This window comes from Mus caroli, unplaced genomic scaffold (assembly GCF_978045245.1).
Source record: "Mus caroli unplaced genomic scaffold, Mus_caroli_1 scaffold_4, whole genome shotgun sequence".
Taxonomy (NCBI): Eukaryota; Metazoa; Chordata; class Mammalia; order Rodentia; family Muridae; genus Mus; species Mus caroli.
Genome location: NW_028227259.1, coordinates 143,181,297 through 143,197,516, shown reverse-complemented (window position 1 = coordinate 143,197,516; position 16,220 = coordinate 143,181,297). Strand labels below are relative to the sequence as shown.

The 16,220-nt window shown below is 42.0% G+C and overlaps 1 protein-coding gene across 1 annotated transcript in view; it reads right to left on the bottom strand.

The window, feature by feature from the left end:
• Positions 1-6,141: 6,141 nt before the first annotated feature.
• The window catches only part of LOC110295144 (zinc finger protein OBI1-like), a 28,770-nt gene continuing 18,691 nt past the window's right edge, over positions 6,142-16,220 (bottom strand). Inside the window, 3 exon segments of the mRNA XM_021163619.3 lie at positions 6,142-6,952; positions 6,954-8,718; positions 15,689-15,781. Of these exon segments, the coding sequence (XP_021019278.3) occupies positions 6,925-6,952; positions 6,954-8,718; positions 15,689-15,781 (1,886 nt within the window). The 3' untranslated portion in view covers positions 6,142-6,924.

The window sequence follows — 16,220 nt, the reverse complement described above, 5'->3', positions numbered from 1 at the left end:
AGGAGGCAATTCTCTCTCTCTACCATATGAACCCCAAGGATTAAAGCTTGCGGGTAGTATCTTTACCCATTGAGCTGTCTTGCTAGCCCCAGGAGATCGTTAAAACACTGTAACTGACCTACTAAACACAAACTTGTACAAACCGTGTGCCTTCTTTTTAATGATAAAAGTAGTATTTAAACTATTTCCTTTTGGGCTGAAGAAATGGTTCAGAGGTTAAGGTCATTGGCTGCTCTTGTAGAGGACCCAGATTCCATTCCCAGAACTCACTTGGCAGCCCCTAGTTGTCAATAACTCCAGTTCCAGGGGATCTGCCATCTTTTTCTGGCCTCTAGACAGACATGTAGTGCTAGATGTGTGCTACTCTGTCATTAATTTATGTCCGAGTCCTTCATGACCACCCCTGCATAAGGCTGGCTTTAAGGTCACTCAATCCAGACCAGCTGTAATAGTTCTTCAGTTATCAAAGTAGCTGGGACTACAGCCCTGAAATAGCAGACACAGTTTGTGAGATGTTGCTTCTGTCTAGCCAGAACTTCAGTGGTCCTCTGTCTTCTGAATGCTGCCATGAAAGAAGTGAGTGGGTGTGCCTCATAATTATTTTAATTAATTAATAATTTGTTACCTTATATGGAGGTTTGAAATGAACGTATACCATGACACCTACGTCTTGAATTTGCTTTTGTGAATTGGTATCTTTTTCACTTAGTTCTGCCCTCAGAGATGTGGATGATCTAGCTACCTTTCTCATTTTCAAAAATGGCTTGAAAATATGTCTGCCCTAGCTTGGTGCCTAGGGCTTGTCAATCCAGCACTCACTGGAAAGGCTGAGGGAGGAGAATTGTGAATTTGAGGCTAGCTGGGGCTGTTCAGACAGGCAGGCTGAAGACAAAAAATGAGAGACTCTCAATGTTGAGTCCCAGTGCTTCTTTTAAAAAAAAGAAACATGAGATGTATTGTCTTGTATGTTTCTGTGATAGGAATTGAAACCAGAATCATTCTGATGCAGCCTTGGGTCCATATTTTTGTGGTTCTAGATCAAACACAGGACCTCCCACATACCTAGACCCAGGCTCCATCACTGAGCTATATCCAAGAGTGCTTCATTGGAATACTGCTTTCAGAAGCGAGGTATGTTTTCATTCAGGCCTCATAGGATAACCTACCTGAATTGAGCTTGCTCAATGGTACAGCATCAGTCTATCATGTCCGAGTCATTGGATTTGATTACTAGCACCATAAAAAGAGACCTAGCAATGTAGTATTTACAGTAAAATGATTCAGTTGAGCAGTATGGCAGTACTGGTTAAGACAGATAATCCTATGGACACCCATCATGACCTTCCATCTGTAGCTAGCAAGGAAAATACCTAGTTACTTAGTATGCTGAACTTAGTGACTTTTGTCTCATTGAGAGTTGCAAAACAGCAGTGTGAATGCCAGAGATGTAGCCCCGGAGTGGGTTTTCAAACATGGAAATGGATGGTTTGGATGATCAAGGCAAGGCAAGGGACCATGGAAGGAAGAGTTAGGGCATTGGTGAGAACTGACATTAGAGCCTTGACATTAGGGAACTTGCTTTGAGACAGTGTATCTTAGTCTCTTTTCTCTTGCTGTGGTGAAATGTCCCGACAAAACCATCTTACAAGAGAAAGAACTTATTTAGCACGTAGTTCCCAGGTTATAGTTCACCATAGCCTGGGAATCATGTGGCAGGGGCTCGAGGAAGCAGGTCATATCACATCCACATCAGAAAGTGGAAAGAGATGAAAGAATCGGTGCATGCTAGTCCTAGTCCATCTCTATAACTATATAGTCCAGGATCTCCAAGCACAGGGCATGATGTAACATACAGCGGGCAGCTCTTTCAACATCAACTGATGTAGCTAAGACAGTCCCTCACAGTCACATTCAGGCTCATCTCCCCAGTGATTCTAGATTGTATCAAATTGACATTAAGACTATCGAATAAGGGTCTTGTGTAGACAAGTCTGGTCTTGATGTCCATTTATCTATCTATCTATCTATCTATCTATCTATCTATCTATCTATCTATTGATTGAAACAGGGTTTCTCTGTGTAGCCCTGGTTACTTCTTTCTTTCTTTCTTTCTTTCTTTCTTTCTTTCTTTCTTTCTTTCTTTCTTTCTTTCTTTCTTTCTTTCTTTCTTTTCTTTCTTTCTTTCTTTCTTTCTTTCTTTCTTTCTTTCTTTCTTTCTTTCTTTCTTTCTTTCTTTCTTTTCTTTCTTTCTTTCTTTCTTTTGGCAGGGTTTCTCTGTGTAGCCCTGGTTGTCCAGGAATTCATTCTATAGACAAGGCTGTCCTGAAACTCAGCTATCCATCTGTCTCTACCTCCTGAGTGCTAGGTAGGTATATACCACCACCACCAAGCAGCTGCTATTGCCTCTTCTCCTTCCTTCACCTCCTTCTCCTCCCCCTCCTCCTCCTTCACCACATTTGAAGCAAGCTTTATTAAATACTGGCTAGGTATTTGGATACTGACCTGGTCCATTCTTGAGATCCCCAGAGTGTGGTCTCTTTTTCTCTTAAAGTACAAATCCAAGGTAAGAGTCTGGTTGTGTACCATTTTATTGGTTTCAACTGTTCCAATGACATGGTTAGCTGTGGTAACCCCAGAAAAGACACCGCAGAACTTCTGCATAATCTGCACATAGCAACTGCAGCTTTAGTAAAGCCACTCTTACCTCTAGAGAAAGAATGACTTTCCTGTGATTGGTACACACTTTCCGTTGTTTTCTGTGCTATCTGTAAATTTCTGTTGTTGTGGACGGGCCTGCTGCTGCTGCTGCTGGTATTCTGATGCTAATTCCACTCTCCTAGGAGAGGGAGAGGCTGCAGACAAGGAGTGAGTCAAGTACTCAGGTGACTTCTTGTGAACCAATCCCCTAATGAATAAAGGAACCAATCACTGGGCGAGTAGGGGGAACTTCTGGGTTGGATGACAGAAGAGAAGAAGAAGAAGAAGAGGGTTAGAGGCCTTTTGGAACAGGGATAGAATAAGGGCAAAATGTAGCTGCTAGAGTTTCCTGGTACCATGGCAGATCCCTCAGGATTTGCCACTGGAGGAATCAGATTTAATAGGGCTTACAAGATAAGGTTTCAGTTGTTGCACCCAGAGATTGAGTTGCCGTTGTTTCTGGGCTGAGTTTTAATATTTCCAGCAACAGTATGTTATATCCTTTCCCTTGAGAGCGGTCACATTCTCTTACAGATTGGAAATACAGAAACTGAAAATTAAGTTTTTACTGTCCCATGCACCTCATGAGACAGGATAAAAACTTGTCTTTCTATAGCGGCTGCCGGTGTATTCCGCTTCTCGGTAATGCTTGGGACATGGTTTTGTAATTCTCATTGGTCTCTTATCACATAGTGCTTTCCTCTGCATATATGGATTCCATTCACATTGGATGACCAGTCATCCTGTATTCTCTCTCTAACTGATCATCAAATAAGGCCACATTCTCTTTAACCAGAGACAATGACTTATATATCTTGAGACATAATTTAACCTGCAACAATATTGTTCTAATAATCTTTTCCTATTTCTGTGACACAATACTCTGACAAAACCAACTTAAGGGAAAAGGGCTTTGCTTTAGTTCAAGGTACAGTTCAGCATGATGAAGCTCAAAGCAGCTGGGCATATTGCATCCACACAGAAGGCAGACTGATGGATGGTGCACGCTCAACTTTTTTCCTTATATAGTACAGGATCTCTGTTCAGGAGGCAGTTCTGCCCAATTTTAGGTTGGATTTCACCATCATAAATGATGCTCTAGACACAAAGCTATGTCTTATTATATTATCTATCTATCTATCTATCTATCTATCTATCTATCTATCTATCTATCTATCTATCCATCCATCCATCTATCAGATGTATACTGAGGATTTTACCTGAGGATACATACATGTAAAAACATGTACCCTATCACTGAAGGAGACAGACTCACACCCCCGGTCATGCTTGCTGTATATGTATTGTTTGCACAGTAATGGTGGGTTCCCTCAAGGCATGTATGCGATGAAATGCACAATGTCCAGTGTTTAACTGCATGATTGGTCTGTGTATACTGGAATTCAGTGTCAACTACCAGCCTATAGTATGATAAGACATAGCCGTGTGTGTGTGTGTGTGTGTGTGTGTGTGTGTAATAGAAGACCACTGCTTATGGTTCTTTGTTAGCACACATTTCTGTAATTTAAACTGTGACTCATAATCCATGATTAATAAGTCTGTTTGAAAACCAACCTCAAGCTACACAGTGGTGGGATATGCCTTTAATCTCAGCACTTGGGAGGCAGAGACAGGTGGATCTCTATGTGTTTAGTCCATAGAACTCTAGTCTACAGAGTTCCAGGACAGCCAGGGCTACACAGAGAAACCCTGTCTCAAACAAACAAACAAACAAACAAACAAACAAACAAACACCAAAAATAAAATAAGAAAACCATCACAACAACATCAAGTTCTATGAATTGACTCTTTCTTCCACAGCTCTCTGCTACATGGGTACTTACAGAATATTCTCTAAATTCTTAGGCACTAAGTCAATTGTTTTGTCAAGCAAAGTGTTGCTTGTAATCCAAAAACATATGAGGCTGGGCAGGAAGATCAGGATGGTGAGATTGTCTAGAGTTATATTAGGAGTTTGAAGACAGCCTTGGCTATATATCAAGCCCTCATCTAAAATACCAAACAAAAAAACCAAAACAAACAAAAAAACTGGGTTAGGGAGATGACTCAGTAATTAAAGTGTTTGCCATGATGACCCAAGTTTGAATCCCCAGAACCCATGGAAAGCTGGATGCAGCTTTTATTGCTGTGAAGAGACATTATGACCAAGGCAACTCTTATAAAAAAAAAAAGTTAATTGGGGCTGGCTTATAGTTTCAGAGGTTAAGTCCATTATCATCGTGGTGGTAAGCATGGCAGCACACATTTGTAATCTCAGGAGTCCCATGATGTGGTAGTTTGAATATAATCGGCCTCCATAGGCCCATAGACAGTGGTGTGGACTTATTGGAGGAAGTGTGTCACTGTGGGGGTGGGCTTTGTGATCTACTATGCTCAAGCTATACTCAGTGTGATACACAGTCTCCTGATGCTTGCTGATCAAGATGTAGAACTCTTGGCTTCTCCAGCACCAGATCTACCTGGATGCTGCTATGCTTCCTACCATGATGATAATGGACTAAACCTCTGAAACTATAAGCCAGCCTCAATTAAATGTTTTTCTTTATAAGAGTTGCCTTGGTTGAGGTGTCTCTTCATAGCAATAAAACCCTAACTAAGACATATGGTGAACTTGGAGGTGGAGATGGGAGTGTCTGCAGAAGCTTGCAGGTTAAACTAGTCTGGCATACACAGAGCCTGTCTCAAAGAGGTAGTCAAAGGATAACACGCAAGGCTGTCCTCTGACTTCTAGACGCATGATGTGGTACATGCATGCTCTTGTCTGCACCCAAGAATTATATACTGTACACACACATACAAAGATAAACAAACTAAAAATAAAATTGATTAAGACTTATTTTACTGAATACAACCAAAGAAAGTATTATCAATGGACTGCAACTACTCTTGGCCTATGGGACAGAGCAGGCTGCCCGTATGAATTTGAAAGGATGGGTATGAGGATCTCACAAGAGATGCAATGACTGTAGATGTGTGACTTTGAGGAATGCCACAACCCTGGCATGTGGGGGCTTCTAGTATGAACCTGTACAGCAGCACTGGCCCTATACTCTTCCTGTGCTTCTGTCTTTGTGCTATTCTGATTCCAGCCAGACTATAAATCCCACTATAAGTTGTTTTTTTTTTTTTTGTTTTTTTTTTTTTTTTAAGAATACTTACATATGGTTCCAAACGGGTGTATTTCTCATATCCTATAAGGAGAGTATCCAATACAGTTTGACTGAACCTTCTTTATTAAAAACATCTTACTACAAGCCAGGTGTGGTAGCATATGCCTTTAATCCAAGTACTTGTGGGGAGAGCAGAGGCAGAAGCAGAGGCAGAGGCAGAGGCAGAGGCAGAGGCAGAGGCAGAGGCAGAGGCAGAGGCAGAGGCAGAGGCAGAGGCAGAGGCAGAGGCAGAGGCAGAGGCAGAGGCAGAGGCAGAGGCAGAGGCAGAGGCAGAGGCAGAGGCAGAGGCAGGTCAGTGTCCATGAGTCTGAAGCTAACCTAGTCTACATAGGGAAATCTAGTCTCAAGAAAAAAAAAAAAAGATAGGTGTATAACTCCATTGTCCAGGCTAGCCTTGTCTCAGTATGAGTGAGATGTAAGCAGCAACACTAAGAAAGCAGAGATGAAAAGCAAGCGCTCCTTGAAACATCTCAGCATCATTTACACTCATGGGAGTCCTTACTTGCCAGGGCACTCTCAACTCCCCTAGATTAGCGTGGCTTATCACCTGTGGGAGTTTTCTGTCAGGTGGTGGGGTCTCTCTTGTTGAAAAATTTCCCTTGTTATTGAAACTTAAATGGCAGTTATAAGTTCTCAGGCAGCTAGTGAGTTGCTTGACGGTAGGAAGTTTTTCTGCACTGTTTATGTTGGGAGGATTTATGCCTGGATACATCACCCCTGGTTACAGCTCTACTACATCCTTTATAGTCACAGGGTTTCTCACTTGTATAAATTTACTAATGTATGATGAGGTGTAACTTAAAACACAGCATCCCTGCATTTCCCATGGCTTCTCACTGGCATACTCACTGACCTATAGTGAGACATAACTCCTGTGCAAAACTTTCTTTCATACTTTTTCATTTGTAGGGTTTATTACTAGCATGGGATTTCTGATGTCGGCCAAGATGTAACAGTAGCACATTTTCCTACATGCATGGGGCTTCTCACCTGTTAAGTCCAACTAGCTTAAGAACCTTCTCCATCGTTTACATCCCTAAAGTTTCTCACCTAGATAGGGTTTGACCTTTGTGTATCTTCTGATGTCGGGTGAGGTATGACTTCCGAGAGAAAGCTTTCCCGCATTTCTTACATTCAAACGGCTTTTCAGATTGATGGATTACCTGGTGGCGAGTGAGGTACGCCTTGAGATAGAAAGTTTTCCTGCATTCTTTGCATTCATAGGCTCTCTCGCCAGTGTGAGTTGTTTCGTGCTGCATCAGTTGGGACTTACGAGAGAAAGCTTTCCTGCACTCTTTACATTCATAGGGCCTCTCCCCTGTGTGGGTTTTCTGATGCTGAATGAGGTGTGACTTGCGGGCAAATGCGTTCCCACATTCTTTACACTTATGTGGCTTCTCACCTGTATGAATCTTCTGATGTTGAGTGAGGTGTGAATTACGGGAGAAAGCTTTCCGGCATTCTTTACACTCGAAGGGCTTCTCCCCTGTGTGCGTTCTCTCATGTAGAGTGAGCTGTGACCTCAGGTAGAAAGATTTCTTACATTCATTACATTCGTAGGGTTTCTCAGGCGCGTGGATTCCCTGATGCCGGATTAGGTGGGACTTGTGACAGAAAGCTTTCCTGCATTCTTTGCATTCATGGGGTTTCTCCCCTGTGTGCATTCTCTGATGTCGCGCGAGCTGTGACTTGTGGGAGAAAGTCTTCAGACAATCATTACACCTGTGAGGTTTCTCAGGAGGAGGAGGTCCGCGATGCTCCGTGGGGCTTGATACGTAGAAGTAAATTTTCATTAATTCTTTGCAGTCACTTTGCTGTTCGTCTGCGCGAGCGCTCTGATACTGAGGCAGCAGTGAATTATGGTGGAAAGCCTTGCTGCATGTTTTACCCTCACAGGCCTTCTCCTCTGTACAAAGTCTCTGGTGTTGGGTGAGGGCTGACTCATCACAGCCAGCTTCCCCATGTTCCTTAGCCTGGCAGGCTCTCTCACCGGCGTGTGATCTCTGTTGGCTGATGTGCTCTGGCTGGTGGCAGAAGGTTTTCCCAGATACTTTACATTGGTAAACTTGTTTCTCTCCGTGAAGTTCTGGATCAACTGTTTGCAGCTCGGCATCTAGGCAGAAGAATTTGATGTTTTCTTTGTGTGCTTGCGGCTCCATCCCCGCATGCGCTTCCTGATGTTTTGTAAGGTGTAATGACTTGTTAGTGATAGGCTCCTCGTAATCGCATTTATCATCATTCTCTCCCGTGTGCATATTGCCATGGTTGCTAAGTTCGGTCTTGTGCGGGAACATTTTATGACATATATTCCATCCCAAAGTTTGCTTTCTTAACTGAGTCATATATTGGGCAGGAATTGTTACCTCGTTAAAGGACTTATCATAGTTATTGCATGTCCTAGAGGTTTCCTGAACATAAAACATCTCAGGTGTTAATATTGCTTTTGTGTGGAAGGCTTCATCTGACCCAAAGCACTGAGAACGACACTGTGAATACTGATCCTTGCTACGGTGAGTGAAATGCTTGGGATATGAGAGAACTTCCTGAATTCTATTCAGATCATGAGGTACTTCTGTACTCTGCCTCTCGCCAGCCTCAGTAGGCAAAGGTACATCTAGCAGTGGATTAACAAGCTCCTGAAAGAACACTCTAGAACAGACTTCATTCTTCAGAGACATATTTGAAATGCAGTTGGAGTCCACATGGTATGTGTTTTCTACTTCAACCTTATCTTCATCTGATGTATTTTTCTTGATGATTTTGACTTGCCTCAAATACTTCTCATGACTTTGCTGGCTTTTTTCAACTGGGGCACTCCATTTACGGACACCTAAATTGATATTTAAAATGATTAATTTAATAAGTGATATATGTTCTTAAGAGTCAACATTAAAAATCACATTTGACATTCACCGCTATTTATAGAATTTGATACCAGTCTGAGAAATTGTGTCATTTTTAATAAACATGTATCTGGGAGTGCATAAACTCTTTTGTATATCCTGATTGCGGTAGTGATGGTTACATAACTATGTACTAAGTAAAAAAGTGAATTTTGCTGTATGTAAAAATAAAGAATTGAGAGGTAGGATCCACACCTTCACACTTCATAAGTCATTAGATTCCTCTGAAATATTGCTTCTTTATTCCTCCAGGTTGGCCCCCCTCTTCTTCACCCCATAGGACACCTGCCTCTTCCAATATCATACTTCTGTGTGCCACTAGGCAACAGACTTTATATCTGGTTACTTCAGAATCTCAATCCTCTATGATGACTGCCAGACCACCCTTCTTCTCTGGGATACTGCATCTCAATACCCCCAGTCAGTCCTCTGTTTATACAGTCTTTCAGGATCCTCTAGGATTTCACTTCCCAATGCAACTAAGTAGAGCCACTCTCCTTGTCCTATAGGCCTTCTAATTTCACATCTAGGTTCCCTAGAATCTTGTGCCCCCAATCCACCAGTGGATCACATCTTACTCAAAGTAGGGCATTCGAGCAATGAGAGACACCAGGAAGCTGTGAAAGAGAGGGCTAGCAAGGGCTGTGTTGATCACTGGATGACAGTAAAGTATTCTAAAGAGACTATAAAGGACAGAACCTGTAGGCCTTAATACTAACCCTTCAGAGGAAATAAAGTCCCAACCCTCTACATATTAGTCCTCTTCTGAACAGTGCTCATACCTCCACTGAAAGAGAAAGGGATTTGAACAAAAAAAGAAAGAAAAACTCAAACAAAACAAAACAAAACACCAAGTTACTTCATGTCAGACTTGCATAGAAACAAATGTAACATGAAAATTATGACAACTTGTGCTCTCCCAACTATTAATCCCACAGTCATGACCCCAATGGAATGACCTGGAAAAATTCTCAGGCAACAAATTCAAAAGAATGATCTTAACTATGTTCAAACAATTCGAAAGAGGGATGAATATATTCCAAGAGAATAAAAACAGAGTTGAATGAAATGAGGTGATCAGTCTAAGACTTGAAAATAGAATTCAACAGAGACAGAATTTCTGAAGAAAATCCAAACTGCATCAAATACTAGAAATCAAAAGCTTAACAAGCCAAATAAAAACTTCAGTGGAAAGCCTCCTCAATAGAATAGATGATGTGGAAACCAGTGTCCAAGCTAGAAGACAAGGGAGGGGAATTATATATGTCCAGGCTAGACGACAAGGGAGGGGAATTATATTACCCAATAAAAGTCAATGATACATTAAAAACTTTGAACAGAACATGGGACACCATAAAAATAGCTAACCTTTGAATTATGGCCATAGGAAAGGAAGAATATTACAACAAAAGCATAAATATAAAATCATAAAAGAGGTGTCCCGAAATCTATAAAAAGAATACACCTATCCAGGCACAAGAGGCCTACAGAATAAACTCGACCAGAAAAGAAACACAGCTTCCCACAACATATGATAGTTAAAGCACTAAAAAGTAGAGAAAGGGTGTGGAAGCTACAAAAGAGAAAGGTCAAATCACGTATAAATGCAGGCCAACAGAATAGCAGTAGATTGTGCTGTAGAACCTTTAAACATCAGAAGCGCCTGGAAAGATGTATTCCAAGCTCTGAGAGGTTAACTGCCAACTGAGAAGAAGATTACAGGAACTTCTGACCAATAAACTAGCTCTCCAGAGGATACTGGGAAGGGAAAGGGGAGCTAGCAGAACACAGGCTGTGTGTGTGTGTGTAAAAATATTAAGTAGATAGATAGATCAGGGAGAAGAGAGGGAAGGGAGTGGATTAGCCAAAACTAAGAATATGAATAAGGCTTATGAAAATCCATTAAAGTTTGTAAAGTAGTTTAATACACACACAAACACACACACACACACACAAACACACACAAACACACACACACACACACGAGAGAGAGAGAGAGAGAGAGAGAGAGAGAGACAGAGAGACAGAGACAGAGACAGAGAGATGGAGACAGAGAGATAGAGACAGAGAAAGAGGAGTTTGATCGGAAGTACCCTCCATGTGTGGACAATACATAAGTCATGATTTATCTAATGAAATCCTCAGTCCAAGGCATGGGATACCTCCCTATGAGTTATTGGTCACTGAGACCTCAGAGGTACCCAAAACAACACAGCCTGTTGACTTGACTCTTGGTTGCCCACTATAACTAGCTGGTAGTACTCTGCTACTGCAGGCACCGCTCACTGTGGATACAGACATACAGAAGTCAACCTTGGCTGAGTAGGAGGCTCTGTCTCTGCTGGGGAGCTTACACAGTGCCAGAAAATGCTATTCAGTCTGTCAGGGGAGGAAAGGCATCAGAGGTCTCACTCAATGCTCAACCTTGCATGTTACAATACCAACCTTCCTGAGGAGATTGCCCGCAGGTACAACAGTGGTGATGGCAGCCACTTTTGCCTAGATCTGAGGCATGCTTCACTGGAAGTATTTTATGCCTACTAATATAAACCTGGCCAAAAGCCCATAACTGTAAGTATAATACATATTTTTCTTTTTAAAGATTGAAACAGTAGTGAAAAATCCAATCAAGAGAGATTCAGAATCAGATGGATTCCCTGTGGAGTTCTCCCATCTCTTTAAAGAAGATCTGACAACAGTGCCTTCCTCACACTTCTCCGTAAAGGAAGAGGAACACTACTGTTGTGGATTGCCCTGATGCTGTTTGTGTTTTGACATTAATTCTGCTTCCTCAAGAGGGGCTGCCCGAACAGGAGTGGATGATTTCATGTGAACCTTCTTCCCATTTTAACTGGTCAGATAAATAACGGCGAGAGCCTGTGATTGGGTCGTGGAAGGGAAGAGTGGGGCTGGAGGTTTTAGAGGGAGGAAGAGAGGAAGGAGGAGAGGAGACAAGGAAACGTGGGAGACAGAGGAAGACGGAGGAAGAGGGGGTGGAAGAAAGATGGAGCAGAACCACGTGGCCTGGAGAAGCCACAAGTAGCAAGGGATCTCATAGCTGGGGAATAGAGTAGTGTAGATCTGCCCAATCTAGGTGTGCATCTTATAAAAATTGTAATTGAGTTGTGTGTTCTTTGCATGGCTTTATTGGGGTTAGAGTTTTACTGCAATGCACTACACCCAACTCATCCTGAGACTAATATCCAAACCTGATAAAGATATAAGAAAATGATAGGGCAGTTTTTCCTTATGGCTGCAGATACAAACATCCACAATAATTCTTGAAAACCCAATTTGAGAGCACAGTAAGACGATTACACAGAAACTGAACACCACCACTTAAACAAACCAGACACAGACATAAAACATAAAGACAACTGCCAGCCCCTCCAAGGCCCATGGGAAGAACAGGCAATAAACAGTGGAGAATAAACTCTGAGGTTAAAAACAAAATTTAAATGAATAATGAAAAAATGAGCTAAAGGAAGGAGGGAGAGAAAGGGATATAAGAGAGAATGGAAGTTAAATAACACAGGAAAAGGCCAGGCATGGTGGCATACGCCTTTAATCCCAGCACCCGGGAGGCAGAGGCAGGCAGAACTCTGTGAGTCTGAGGGCAGCCTGGTCTGCATAGCGAGACCAGGGAAGCCAGAGCCACAATAGACAGACAAGTCTCAAAAATAAAATAAAGTAAAATAAAATGCAGACCAGAAGCAAAGCATATGTGGAAGAAAGCATATAAATTAAAAGAACGTATTTCAGAACTTAATATAAGTTAATATTGGTAAGTTTATATATTTATATTATTTTATTATATCAATTATATATAAAATATATAATATAACATTATATTATATAATATATATAAATATATAAGTTAATGCCGGGGCCTAGCAAACACAGAAGTGGATGCTCACAGTCAGCTATTGAATGGATCACAGGGCCTCCAATGGAGGAGCTAGAGAAAGTACCCAAGGAACTAAAGGGAACTGCAACCCTGTAGGTGCAACAACATTATGAACTAACCAGTACCCCGGAGCTCTTGTCTCTAGCTGCATATGTATCAAAAGATGGCCTAGTAGGCCATTACTGGAAAGAGAGGCCCATTGGACTTGCAAACTTTATATGCCCCAGTACAGGGGAACGCCAGGGCCAAAAAGGGGGAGTGGGTGGATAGGGGAGTGGGGGGGAGGGTATGGGGGACTTTTGGGATAGCATTGGAAATGTAAATGAGGAAAATACCTAATAAAAAAATTAAAAAATATATATAAGTTAAAAAGAACTTGCATTGTAAGAACAAAACATGTAAAAATAGAGGTACAAAGAAACTAAAAATAAAATAGATGACTTAAGAAATGAAAGTAAACAGTAATACTAATTACCTAGCACAAATAAAATAGGCCGTAGAAGGAACTGGTGAAGCTTAAAGTCTAACATTGCCTCCAGTATCAAGGGGTGGAGACTGAAGCTCTACCTGGAGTCTAACACACCTGGAGTCTTTATCATCTTATCAGGTGGTACTGGGTGCTGCATGCTGGGTGCTGGATTCTGGGCTTGGGTGCTGAAAGAGGGCTGGGCTCTTCAAGGTCATGTTGTAAGAGACAGGGCTGCATTTCATTTTGAAATGTTCCTGCTTCCATAAAAAGAGTCACTGCTAACTTCAACACAGTTGGTGGTGTGTGTGCTAGTCAGGATCCCACTTGTTCCAGAGACTTTTTTGTGCATGGAGGGAAGGTGATGTCTACTTGAGTCTGATTGAGCTTTTAGACTGTAGAAGTCTAAAGCCTCCTGATTGCAGGCTGAGTCTTGCTGTTCTTCTCTCAGGAAACCCAGAAGTGACTGGGGCTTAGCTTAGCATAGGGGGAAAGACCAGCAGACATTCTACCCTCTGAATTTACGCTGGCTTAGGCTGCTCAGTGAGTCGGCACCAGACAGTGCTAACCAACACATCTGTGTCTTGTGGCCATTTTCCTGCATAGAATCCCTGCAAGTGTGTTCAGCACCTCCTTGTTTTGTGATTATTTCCAACTTTTAGGCCCCACGAACAGCTCGGTCTAAAACAACAGGGCCCCTCTCAAGGTGGTAGCCCTTTCTAGCATCCCAAGAAATGTGGAGAAATGCAAAGAACTTCTCCACGATAGTCTGCAGTTAAAAAAAAAAAAAAGTCAGACAAAACCAAACCACCTCAAGGGATGGAATGGTCCTAGAATTCACAGTGGCGGGATGTGGATCCACCAGCACCAGGGCCCTAGGCCAGACTGCAGGTGTGACTTTAGGCTCCTCTTACTCTCAGGAGATGAGGCTGGACTTGAGTGGCTCCCATTTTTGTCTACTTTGCCTTTCTGGTTTTCTCTTTTTCAGCTATCCTCACAACATCTTTGTAGTCATATGGGTTCATTCTCTTTCTGTCCTTAGAATATATTCTCTCCTTTGCTACACACTGGTCTTCCCATTCCCAAATCAGTAAAACTTTCTAATGTCCTCTTTCCTCCTAAGCCTCTGCTTCATTCTCTTATTGTTTTCTTAAAGATTTCACAGGTAACTGCAATGATAACTGTATCTTTGAAACTTTAAAATGGTAGGCCACTATTTTTCACATTTGTATATCTGAGTGAACCAAGACCACTGGTTTTTGTTGCTGTGATAAAACACCATAAACACAAGCAACCTGGGGATAAAAAAGTTTATTTGGTTTACACATCTTTCCCATACTCCATGACTGGTGGAAGCCAGGGCAGGAAATCAAAGCAGGAACCTGGAGTCATGATCTGAAGCATAGACCGTGGGGGAACACGGATCTCTGGCTCGCTCCCCATGGCTTGCTCAGCCTGCTCTATTAGAGCATCCACAGCCACCTGCCCAGGGAGGCACCCCACACAGGAGGCCGAGACCTCCCCACGTCAAACACTAATTAAGAAAATTGTCCACAGGCTTGCCTACAAATTGTGACCCTGGCCTATGTTGATGACACAAAAGTAGCTCCCACAATCATGATGCAGTGCTCAGTTGGTAAATAAGTAACTCACTGGATGCCGGCTCACTTGATGCTCTTCTTAAAAATATAACTTCTGTTTTTTCATCTCCTCTTGCAAAAAACAAAAACAAAAACCCCAAAACAAACAAACAAACAAAAAAGCCAAAAAACTAAAAAACTTTGTGACCCTTCTCTCTTTGTTTCATTTTTTTTTTCTTCTCACTGAATATAAATTCCAAAAGATGATACATTTGTGGGATCACTGCTGCTACCTAAACAGTTACAAAGACAGCAACCTATATGGCAATCAAAGGGCAAGAACTAACTAAAATAAATAAATATAAAAGAAAAAGTCAGTGAAGGCCTAATAGAAATTGGTGTATGAAAAGGAGGAAAAGACAAGTGAGGGGCGAGGTGGGGATGTAACGTAGTCGCTAGAGTGGGTTTCTAGAAAGTCTAAAGCCCTGGGTTTGATCCTCAGCACCTTAAAAAAAGAAAATAGAAAAACAGGGAAAGCACGAGAAGTCCCACAGAGTAGTAGAGGGTTTGGGCAAATAACAACAACCAAACCAAACCAAAACAGGGAATCCCAATTGGAAAAGTTTATAAAGGCTGGGCGTGGTGGCGCACACCTTTAATCCCAGCACTCAGGAGGCAGAGGCAGGTGGATTTCTGAGTTTGAGGCCAGCCTGGTCTACAGAGTGAGTTCCAGGACAGCCAGGGCTACACAGAGAAACCCTGTCTCGAAAAATAAAAATAAATAAATAAAAAGAAAGAAAAGAAAAGTTTATAAAATGAGTGTCTAATTTATCAGCCAACCCAGTCTAGAGCTGGCTTTACTAAAGCTGGTGAAAACACTGACATATGACTGATAGCTGAAGAGCTCACGTCTTGCTGATCCTTGCCCAATAGCATTGACTGACCTGGTAGGCACTGCTCTGTGGCTTCTGCAACACCCCACGGTTCAAATCCTTCTTCCAACTTGGAGATCAACTCAGGTTTGGCTAAACAGTGCCCTGTAAATGGGAAATAATAAGATATCTGTACCAAAGTGCTAAGCCACGTTTATGGACAAGAGACAACAGTCCTATTTTTAGGGTCTTTGCCACAATGGGTGAATTAGAACTTGAGTTAGAGAGGATTTACCTCACAGTCTTCACTGCTGAGGTATCACTCTTACTTATGTGGGATTAAACTAATTAATCCATAACCCAATGCAATGACGTAAGGAAACCTGGAAGAAACAGAAGAAGTGAAGAAAAACAAAACAAAAGGAACAAACAAACAAACAAAAAAACCAAAACAAGAGACATTGGTGTGATGGTTTGTATATGCTCCACCCACGGAGTGGCACTAGTAGAAGGTGTGGCCTTGTTGGAATAGGTGTGTGTCACTGTGGGCATGGTTTTTAAGACCTTCATCCTAGCTGCCTGGAAGTGAGTATTCTGCTAGCAT